Consider the following 11,695-nt stretch of genomic DNA (forward strand, 5'->3'; position numbering starts at 1 on the left):
TCTTGTAAAGAGCTGTATCTGTAATGGTTTCCACTTTTCTCAACCTGGCTGTGTACTCTTTCGCTCCAGCACCAGAGGTCCAGCGTCCTGACACAGGTGTTAGCTCCACACCACTGACCCCCACACTGCAAACTCCTTCACTTAGCATGATTGACAGCCTGACTATGACAGGCAGCAACGTTATGATCAATATTTGCGAGATTTATATAGTAAAAAAAACTGATTGGGCTATACAATGGGGCATTGAATAGAATAATATGTGGAAACTCCCTCTACTGTGCTGTCGACCACACACCAATGGAAAGAGACCAGGCACAATAAGAGAAATAAAAAAAAGACTGTAGCCTATGAACAAACTGGAAAATGTTGTTAACTGTTAAGTGTCAGAAAAAGAAAAGGCCAGTGAGGCAATGTACTTACTGACTGAGGCTGTGACCTGTGGTTTCCTGGGACCTCCTTGTGCTGTGCCACTTGATTGGACTGAAACACAAGCAACGAGACAAAAGAACAATGTGAGTCAAAAAAATGAATAAATATATTTAACCTTACCCACAACACCTTAATGTGAAAGAGTCAACTAGTAGCATGGGAAAAAAATGTATTCTACAATTTATACATAAAGATATACTTTGTGTATATATTTGATGAGGTTGTCTCTAATAAGATCAAATCCACTAGGGGTCACAACGAGCAGGCAGGCGAAGCCAGCTCCCAAATTATAATGGACTGATGCAATTAGTTACGGCAGTTTTCTCAGTAATCTCTTAAGACCCGGACTGGGCTGCTTAGGACTCTAGCATCAGAACTAAGGACCGGTGCCAAAGAGGCTTCCCCACCAAGCAGTTCATATTACATTACAGCATACTTTAATCACTGTTAGAGGGGGGTTGGGAGGGGGGTTGCCTCTGTGTTAGGGCCATGGATTGTCATTCCTCTTTCTATACATTTGGAATCATTCACCACTAGACTAAATCCTCAAAAAGTTATACAGTTGCACCATTGAGAGCAACTTGACTGGCTGCATCACCGCTTGATATGGCAAGTGCTCAGCATCCGACCGCAAGGCACTACAGAGGCTAGCGTGTATGGCTCAGTACATCACTGGTGCTGAGCTCCCTGCCATCCAGGACCTCTATACCAGGCGGTGTCAGAAGGCCCTAGAAATTGTCAAAGACTCCAGCCAACCAAGTCACGGTCACGGTCTGTTCTCTCAGCTACCGCACGGCAAGTGGCACCAGAGTGCCAAGTCTGGGACCAAAAGGCTCCTGAACAGCTACTACCTCAAAGCCATAAGACTGCTGAACAGTTAATTGAACAGCTACCTGGACTTTCTGCTTTTTACCCCCTACTTATATGTCAATCAATCACCCCAACTACCTTGTATCCCAGTACACTAACTTGGTACTGGTACTCCTAGTATATAGCCTGTATATATCCTCGTTATTGTTATTTTAGTGTGTTACTATTTTCTTTTTATCTATTTGATCATTTTCTTACTTTTAAACTGCATTGTTGGGAAAGGGCTCTTATGTAAACATTTCACGGTATGGGACAAATACAATTTGTTTTGAAATAAGAGGCTGGGGGCGGGGTGTGTCCCAAAAGGCATCATATTCCATATAAAGTGCACTACTTTTGACCAGGGCCCGCAGGGCTCTGGTAAAAAAAATAGTACACTGTATAGGGAATAGGGTGTCATTTGGGATGCAGTCTCTATGATAAATGCCATGCAGTAATTCAGTGTCATTCCTCTCTCTAGTCTGAATCAATCACTAGTAGACTAAACAAGTGGCTGTGACCGTCAGTGACTCTCTTCATTCATCAGTATAGTCTACATAAGATGTGATAGTAAACGACTCACTTGTGAGCTGTCCTGAGATGGGCAAACTTTCCTCTGATCCAGAGTATGCAATGATTGTTACTACATAGTCCATGTCTGGCGTCAAATCCGTGATGGAGGTCTCAGTGGCAGTGGCAGGGAGGGATACATGTTTTGTTGGTTCGTCTATGGAAATAATACAGTACCAAGTTAAAAATTAAGGGTTAGGGAAATGAACAATTCTGAATCTCAAAATCAAGCAATTTATGCCTTAACAATCTTAGGAGTTCAGTGCATGAAATGTTTAATATGTGGATCCCATAATGAATTGGTGAAAACAGGAAATGTAGGTGTTTTGTCATGTCAATGGCAGTGATTGCTTGTTGTAAACTACACAGGTAATGTTGCAGTAAAGGTAGTGAAGTTGAGAGAGATGACCTGCAGAAAAACAGACCACCCACCTGTGTCTGAGGCCACTTGTATCTTGAATCCCTCTATCCGTGTTAGTGGAACATTCCATGTCATTTGTACTGTGTTCTCATTTAAAATCTTAAATCTCAAGTCTGAAGGTGGTTCAACTGTGAAAAAAAAGTTGCAGATGTTAGTTCCAGCTTTTGCAAAATAAGTGTATTTATGATAAAACATAAGGTGTAGGTAACACATATCCCAACAATCAACACTTCAAGGTTGAAGTTATCCTATTCATTGTTGGGGCAAACAGCAAGAGGTGACAACAAGGCAACATAACATTTGAGACGCGAGCAGTCATTTTGGAGAAAAATGACATTCGTTTGAGCTGTCCGACCATGTCTGTCCGACCACAGTCAACAACTCAAGCACATACAATATAGTAAGGAGAATAAAAAAAGGGTGGCAAAAAAAATATCCAAGGGCACAATTACTTTTGTTTACATTGACTAACTAACATTTTGCATGCTGATAAGGTCATGCCTAAACTGAGTAAATCGACAAAAACATACACCTTTCATAAAACTTTGTGGAAATGGATTTTACAATGGAGTCTTCTCATACCTTATATAACATGGTTGTGTAAAGGCCAACATGTAGTTATACATAGCCTTCAGCACATTGTTTCCTTTGATTGACCCATGTGTATGACTCCCATCCATTGCAAACCTCTTAAAAGAATACACAACGCCATTTAAGACCATTGGGTACATCTTTTCCAACCCCTCTAGCGCTGAGTAGTGAGAATCCACAATGAAAAAATACATTCGAAAAACACAAATCAAATAGAAAAGCAAAACAAACCATAAATGTGATCGGTCACAGTGAATGGACTGTCTGAAGATCATGCACATGTACATGAAAAGTTGTTTGTAACAACTTATGGAACCGGACAAAAGTTTCCATGTACAAGACAGACCAGAGAACATATTTTAGAAATATTTTTAAATGATATTCGTCTGTTGGGGGATGGGTAAGTAAGTTAGGCTATTAAGAGAAAACAGCATTAACAAGAGTAAAGTATTAAAGGGGTGCCTTTGGCAGTGAAGGCCATTATCTACTTCCCCAGAGTCAGATGAACCCATGGATACCATTTGTATGTCTCCGTGGGCAGTTTGAAGGAAGTTGCTAACTAGCGTTAGCGCAATGACTGGAAGTCTATGGTAACTGCTAGCATGCTAGTAGATACCATAGATTTCCAGTCATTGTGCTAACGCTAGTTAGCATTGGCTTGAGAAACTACCTCTAACTTCCTTCATACCTGATGCAGAGACATAAAAACGGTATCCACGAGTATCCTTTTAAGTAGCCTATATAGTAATAACAGAATGTCTAAAGATGTCTAAAATGACAAATACAGTAAATGATAAGACGTATGTGTAGTAGTTTAAAATGAATCTGCTTGTTGATTAACTATAACAAGATAACGTGTCAGTGGATAGTGCAGTGGTGCATAGCAGGGTAAGTATGGGGTTCTAGTCTAAATAAGGGTTTTCTAAATAAAGGAAGCTGGTGGGGATCAAGAATATCATTCTAAAATATTGTTGAAAAGCCATGACTCAGGACAAATTGAATGCAAATTTGCACAGCAAATGACCTGAGCGAAGCTTGTCCAGTACAGGATATCAAAAATGAGAACCACCAACCTGGCAGATCAACTCAAGGGCCATGGTCTGCTCCTTCTCTGTTTCCAAATGGACCCATCAAAACCATACAGTACTACCCACATTTTCCTTGTTACGAAGCTCTTCATTAAAGCACACACACCACAAGCAAGCACAGGCATACGCGCATGTACACACAGTCCACAAAGGCATGCACACACAAACACACGCAAACACACACACACAAACCTCAACGACGAGCCAAAAAGTTTTGTTGGAGTTATGACTCTTTCTCTTCGTTTCTGGTTTCTCCAAGTAGTTCAAGATTTGGTCAGTGAGCATCCTGGTCTCAACATGTCAAGCCATTCAACAAGGAACATACCAATGTGGGGGTGGGGTTCTACTATGACCTCTGTTTGTGACCTCTAGTTCTGGTCATCAAGGTCCGAGTGTGTAGGCTACAGTCTCCTAAAAAGAGAGGCCTTCTCTTAAAAAATACGGGGTCTATATGATATGCTAACAGAATATTATAGCCTGATTATAGCCTGATTTAATGAGAAGAAGGCAGTGCTGTAATCTGTAATCTATATGAATGGTCATGGAAGCTTCTGAAGAATGTTTTTTCTCCGTTTTTGGAAAATCATTTTAGAGACACTCATATTTTGTCTTTCTGTTCCATCAGACAGAAAAAGAACACAAGAAGGAAAATCAAGCCCCCCTTTTCTCCAAATGAAAGAGGAGACAATTGAGTTCTCGGTTCATTTTTACTTGATCTCTACTTACTTGATCGTTACTTCCTTCACTTAATTGTTTTACCTAGCTCCTTTATCATTACCTAGTTCCTGTATTATTACCTAGTTCCTTCATCATTACCTAGCCCCTTTATCATTACCTAGTTCCTTTATCATTATCTACTGTACCTTCCATTATCATTACCTAGCTCCTTTATCATTATCTAGTTCCTTTATCATGATCTACTGTACCTTCCATTATCATTACCTAGCTCCTTTATCATTACCTAGTTCCTTTATCATTATCTACTGTACCTTCCATTATCATTACCTAGCTCCTTTATCATTATCTAGTTCCTTTATCATTATCTACTGTACCTTCCATTATCATTACCTAGCTCCTTTATCATTATCTAGTTCCTTTATCATTATCTACTGTACCTTCCATTATCATTACCTAGCTCCTTTATCATTACCTAGTTCCTTTATCATTATCTACTGTACCTTCCATTATCATTACCTAGCTCCTTTATCATTATCTAGTTCCTTTATCATTATCTACTGTACCTTCCATTATCATTACCTAGCTCCTTTATCATTATCTATTTCCTTTATCATTATCTACTGTACCTTCCATTATCATTACCTAGCTCCTTTATCATTACCTAGTTCCTTTATCATTATCTACTGTACCTTCCATTATCATTACCTAGCTCCTTTATCATTATCTAGTTCCTTTATCATTATCTACTGTACCTTCCATTATCATTACCTAGCTCCTTTATCATTATCTAGTTCCTTTATCATTATCTACTGTACCTTCCATTATCATTACCTAGCTCCTTTATCATTACCTAGTTCCTTTATCATTATCTACTGTACCTTCCATTATCATTACCTAGCTCCTTTATCATTATCTAGTTCCTTTATCATTATCTACTGTACCTTCCATTATCATTACCTAGCTCCTTTATCATTACCTAGTTCCTTTATCATTATCTACTGTACCTTCCATTATCATTACCTAGCTCCTTTATCATTATCTAGTTCCTTTATCATTATCTACTGTACCTTCCATTATCATTACCTAGCTCCGTTATCATGACCTAGCTCCTTTATCATGACATAGCTCCTTTATCATTACCTAGTTTCTTAATCATTACCTAGTTCCTTTATCATGATGAAGTTATGGTCAGATTTTCCAAATGGAGGGCGAGAGGAGAGCTGTGTAAGCGTCTCTGTGTATGGAGTAAAGGTGGTCTAGAATTTTTTTCCCTCTGGTTGCACATTTAACATGCTGATAGAAATGAGGTAAAACTGATTTAAGTTTCCTTACATTAAAGTCCCTGGCCACTAGGAGCACCGCCTCAGGATGAGCGTTTTCGTTACAAATAAAATTTGATTTGATTACCCAGCTCCTTTATCATTACCTAGTTCCTTTAATCATTACCTAGCTCCTTTATCATTACCTAGCTCCATTATCATTACCTAGTTCCTTTATCATTACCTAGCTCCTTTATCATTACCTAGCTCCTTTATCATTATCTACTGTACCTTCCATTATCATTACCTCGTTCCTTTATCATTACCTACTGTAGGTTCTTTATCATTACCTAACTCCTTTATCATTACCTAGTTCCTTTATCATGACCTAGTTCCTTTATCATTACGTAGCTCCTTTATCATTACCTAGCGCCTTTATCATTACCAAGCGCCTTTATCATTACCTAACCCCTTTATCATTACCTAGCTCCTTTATCATTACCTAGCTCCTTTATCATTATCTAGTTCCTTCATCATTACCTAGTTCCTTCATCATTACTTAGTTCCTTTATCATTACGTAGTTCCTTCATCATTACCTAGTTCCTTTATCATTAACTTGTTACTTTATCATTACCTAGTTCCTTCATCCACACCTAACTCCTTTATCATTACCTAGCTCCTTTATCACTACCTAGCTCCTTTATCGTTGCCTACTGTAGCTCCTTTATCATTGCCTAGCTCCTTTATCATTACCTAGCTCCTTTATCATTACCTAGTTCCTTCATCATTACCTAGTTCCTTCATCATTATCTAGTTCCTTCATCATTACCTAGTTCCTTTATCATTAACTTGTGACTTTATCATTACCTAGTTCCTTTATCATTACCTAGTTCCTTCATCATTACCTAACTCCTTTATCATTACCTAGCTTCTTTATAATTACCAAGCGCCTTTATCATTACCTAGTTCCTTTATCATATTACCTAGCCCCTTATCATTACCTAGTTCCTTTATCATTACCTAGTTCCTTCATCATTACCTAGTTCCTTCATCATTACCTAGTTACTTTATCATTACCTAGTTCCTTTATCATTACCTAGCTCTTTCATCATTACCTAGTTCATTCATCATTACCTAGCTCCTTTATCATTACCTAGCTCCTTTATTATTGCCTGGTTCCTTTATCATTATCTGGCTCCTTTATCATTATCTGGCTCCTTTATCATTATCTGGCTTCTTTATCATTATCATTACTTAACTTATTTTTTGAACAGATTTCTTCCCTTCACCAGAGAGTTGGGCCTGCTAGAGGAACTAGGTACTGATGACAAAGTCCTATAAAAAAAAATATCAAGCAAGTGCCCCTCCTAGCGCAAGAATGACTTCACTACAACTATCATGCTTAGGGAGTCGCCCCTTCACTAATTTCCAGACTAGCCTGCTACACTATTAGAAGAAAAGGTGCTATCTAGAACCAAAAAGGGTTATTCGGCTGTCCCCATAGGAGAACCCTTTGAAGAACCACTTTTGGTTCCAGGTAGAACCCTTCCACAGAGGGTTCTATATGGAACCCCAAAAAGTTATACCTGGAACAAAAAAAGGGTTATCCTATGGGGACAGTCGCAAAACCCTTTAGGAACCCTTTTTCCTAAGAGTGTATGATGGGGCTTGTTCCACTTTGAACTTTTAGATTTTAAAAAATCAATTTGAACCAGTTTTAGATTAAAAAATATAATTGTGCATTCCATAAACTGTTTCAAGGCTACTCAAAAGTTTAAAGTGTGATGTTTGGAAGTATAGAGGTTGTCACTAGTTACCACAGCCACAAAGCCAGAATTGGCTATTGTAAAAATTCATGACAACAAAAATGTGCTTTTTGGTCTTAATTTAAGGTTAGAGTTAGGCATAAGGTTATCAGTGTGGTTATGGTTAAGGTTAGGTTTCAAACCAGATATTAAGAACATACATTTTAGAAATAGGCAGGGTTTAGTGAGAAGTAAGACTTTGTGGCTGTGGTAACTAGTGACGACCAAGTAAAAGGTTAGCCTACCTACCCTAGGCTACTTGTTTGAGTTGATTCAACCTGTCACAATTAATAGGCAGAGAAAATTGGATCAAAAGACAAATGAAATAGCCAACCTATTCAAACACAACAAAAAATACAAGAATCCATAGGCCTACCGATGAAATAGGCCTATAGGCAAAGGGCTACATGAGATACAAATACTGTAGACATTTTATTTCAGCAAACATTTATTCATAAAATAAAAATGCATTGGTGAAAGTATTGTAATTGCACCATGAGGAGCTTAAAAACGGATACAACTAGCTACAGAGAGAGGGGGGGCGGCTGCACATTTTTCATTCGGATCAGATGTGTTTAATTAACAGTAGGAACATTGGAGGGGAGGAGGGAGGACAGGACAGCGGGTGAGGGGTAACTTTACCTTGGGCCTCGACGGAGGATAGTAGCACTGCAAGGAAGGCAGCCGCTGCCAGAGACAGCCTTATCTTCATTTCGACTCGCTCTCTCTCTCTGGCTCAGCAGAACATGAATGAGGCTACAAAAGGCACGGGCAATTACACAAGGATCTCAGCAATGTGCCATCCTTCAACACACAGTCTACCTTTAATGACCACAAGCAACATTTACATTTGACATTTTAGTCATTTAGCAGACGCTCTTATCCAGAGCGACTTACGGGTAGTGAGTGCATTCATTTTTGTACCTTTTCGCAGATGTCCTATCATCCAATAGCCTACTCTTATACATACAGTGGGTATTATATCATAAGTATTCACCCCCCTTAGATTTTCTGTTGTGTGACAAAGTGGGTTTGATTTAAATTTAGTTGTGATTTTTTGTCATTGATCTAAACAAAATACTCCATAATGTCAAAGTGAAAGGAAAATTATACAAATGTTAACAAATTAATAAAGATTTAATAACTAAAATATTGCCAAAGTATTCACTCCTTTTTTAGGCGAGCCTAAATTTGTTCAGGAGTAAAATTTGTCTTAGCAAATCACATAAATTACATGGACTCACTCTGGTGAAATACTGTTTCAATCTGCTTGAAAATCTATGATCCCTTAACACTTTGACGGAGCTTGAAGAATTTTTAAAAGAACACTGGGCATATATTGCACTATCCAGGTGTTAAATTTTTCATTCCTTTTTTTATTATTGAATTTTTATTTTCACTTTAACATTATGGAGTATTTTGTGTAGATCAATGGAAAATAAATCTCAATAAATACATTTCAATTCCCACTTTGTTCAGCAACAGAATGTGAAAAAATCCAAGGGAGGGGATACTTATGATACCCACTCTCAAAGAGTGTCATAGTTAATTCAAAGACAAAAGGCAAGACCATTGATCGTCCAACTGCATTGGCTTTATAAATTAACATATTGTTCCATCTTAAATAGCATTAAAATATCCTCAAAAACTCACAATCAACTTTCAATGCGGTTTAAATGCACAGCTACAAATGGAAAATAGTCCCTTGTAGGTCAAAACGTGCCTTGAGGAATACATTAGAATTGATGGAGATAGGAATGCTGTGTCTCACTAGCAAGACACAAAAAGCATAACTTTCACAAACTTGTACAAACCCTATGAAAACACAATGCATAGCATTCCGTGGTCTCCCAACACAAAATCCAAATAAAAGGTTCAAAGGCGCCAGAATGCAGGTGCGCCAGGTGCAGGCTACTGGCCATCACTCTTCTGCTGATAGAGCAATCGATTCCAAAAACTTGACCGTCTTTATCCAGCATTGCATGTTAATCTAAGTGTTATAGCGAAAACTGAATACGCTACCAAGTTATCAATATGTTCTTTCTTCTCAAGTTAAATTCTACTTTACATCACATACATTATTACACGAAGAAGCAGTCAAATATTCCAACACGCACGGCATTTACGTCATGGTTGTTGGGTGATAATTATGGGTATACTTAATTTCAAACCAACATGACACCGTGATGATAATAAGGCAAATGAACAATAGGCAAATGCTAAAATACTTGCCCAGAGCCCAATCTTGGGATACCCTAGCCTAATTCCTTGGTCTCTCCGGATGACCACAACTCACCTCACTCTCCTCATCTTCCTCTCAGATAGCCTAAGCAATAGTCCAATCCATATTCAATTAATTCAATACTGACCTGTGGAAATGATGTTTTCTCTCGTCTCAGAATATAAAAAAGTAAAGCCTCTTTGGATATGCCTCTTCTGCCTAATGATGGATAAAAGTTTCACTTGAGAAGAATCAAGTAGCCTAAGCACAGACGAAAACTCAGTGCTCCTCTTGCGGAGGTCCCAGATAAGAAGCCTTTTTCCAAGTGGGAAGACTCTACACAATCTGCTACTTAATAGGGGGCTGTTCCCAACTCTCCCTTTTACATCGTAGGCTCTTACGACAGCCAGCAAGCATGGAACCCTGCCATGGATTGACATATGCAGCCTCTCAAAGTGTGGGGATTACTTTTGGAAACTTTGCATAGTTTTCTGCATTCCTTTGCAATGATGCCCCTCTATGTGCTGTATCCACAAGTCCACTGCAAATTAAAGGGATAGCATCTGCGTTTGGAAACCAGGAGATGTTTTACTGGCAGCCGTTAAGCCATTTTTTTTTTTTTTTGACAATGGAACAATGGAAAATTCTTCAACAGCCCAATAGCATTTATTAAGTGACCAAGTTTAAGAGTCAGTAACCATGTCCTTTTAATTTAATGTGCTTTATGTCAGTAGATAAATATTTATAAACGTATTATGTTATTGAAGTATTTAATAGGTCTTTGGATTCAACTCAGAAAATGTCAATAAATTCTTAACAGTCCAATCAGAATTATACAGGCAAGGCATGGGGAAAGGGTGATGCTTTCTGTCCTGGTTCCTTCTTCTCTGTGAAATAAAAAGTGAATTGATAGGCCTAACTGAATTAAGAAAGCCTATTCCAAGATAAAACAAACCTTTTGTCCTGCCTTTCAAAAATAGGCTATTGGAGTAGTCTAATAAACCCTCATCTAAGAAATACATATAGATTATAGCCCTACAGATCATTTGGAAGAATAACTTTTCCAAATGAACATTTTGTTGATAATTGACATGTTAATGGAATGAAAAGAGATCGTCACGTTTAAAGTATTTTATATGACAGAATTCAGTTACCTGACCATAGACCTATCATAATGTGAGATCCAATCCATTCCCTTGAAGACATAGCCCTCTAGTGACTCAAGAGGCAAAATGCTCAGGCAAAAAAAAACTGCAGTGCTGGTTCCTTGGGCAAATAAATTCATAAAAAAAAAACGTTACTTACATTTCATGAGTTACAGTGGGGGAAAAAGGTATTGGATCCCCTGCTGATTTTGTACGTTTGCCCACTGACAAAGAAAGGATCAGTCTATAATTTTAATGGTAGGTTTATTTGAACAGTGAGAGACAGAATAACAAAAATATCCAGAAAAACACATGTCAGAAATGTTATAAATTGATTTGCATTTTAATGAGGGAAATAAGTATTTGACCCCCTCTCAATCAGAAATATTTCTGGCTCCCAGGTGTCTTTTATACAGGTAACGAGCTGAGATTAGGAGCACACTCTTAAAGGGAGTGCTCCTAATCTCAGCTTGTTACCTGTAAAAAAGACACCTGTCCACAGAAGCAATTAATCAATCAGATTCCAAACTCTCCACCATGGCCAAGACCAAAGAGCTCTCCAAGGATGTCAGGGACAAGATTGTAGACCTACACAAGGCTGGAATGGGCTACAAGACCATCGCCAAGCAGCTTGGTGA

The 11,695-nt window shown here is 38.3% G+C and overlaps 1 protein-coding gene across 1 annotated transcript in view; it reads right to left on the bottom strand.

Moving 5' to 3' along the window:
- The window catches only part of LOC106607687 (collagen alpha-1(XII) chain), a 93,846-nt gene extending 83,491 nt beyond the window's left edge, over window positions 1-10,355 (bottom strand). The window contains 5 exon segments of the mRNA XM_014204895.2: window positions 421-480; window positions 1,862-2,005; window positions 2,281-2,397; window positions 8,334-8,447; window positions 10,061-10,355. Coding sequence (XP_014060370.2) covers window positions 421-480; window positions 1,862-2,005; window positions 2,281-2,397; window positions 8,334-8,403 — 391 coding nt within the window. The 5' untranslated portion in view covers window positions 8,404-8,447; window positions 10,061-10,355.
- Window positions 10,356-11,695: the final 1,340 nt, after the last annotated feature.

Source organism: Salmo salar, chromosome ssa06 (genome assembly GCF_905237065.1).
Source record: "Salmo salar chromosome ssa06, Ssal_v3.1, whole genome shotgun sequence".
Taxonomy (NCBI): domain Eukaryota; kingdom Metazoa; phylum Chordata; class Actinopteri; order Salmoniformes; family Salmonidae; genus Salmo; species Salmo salar.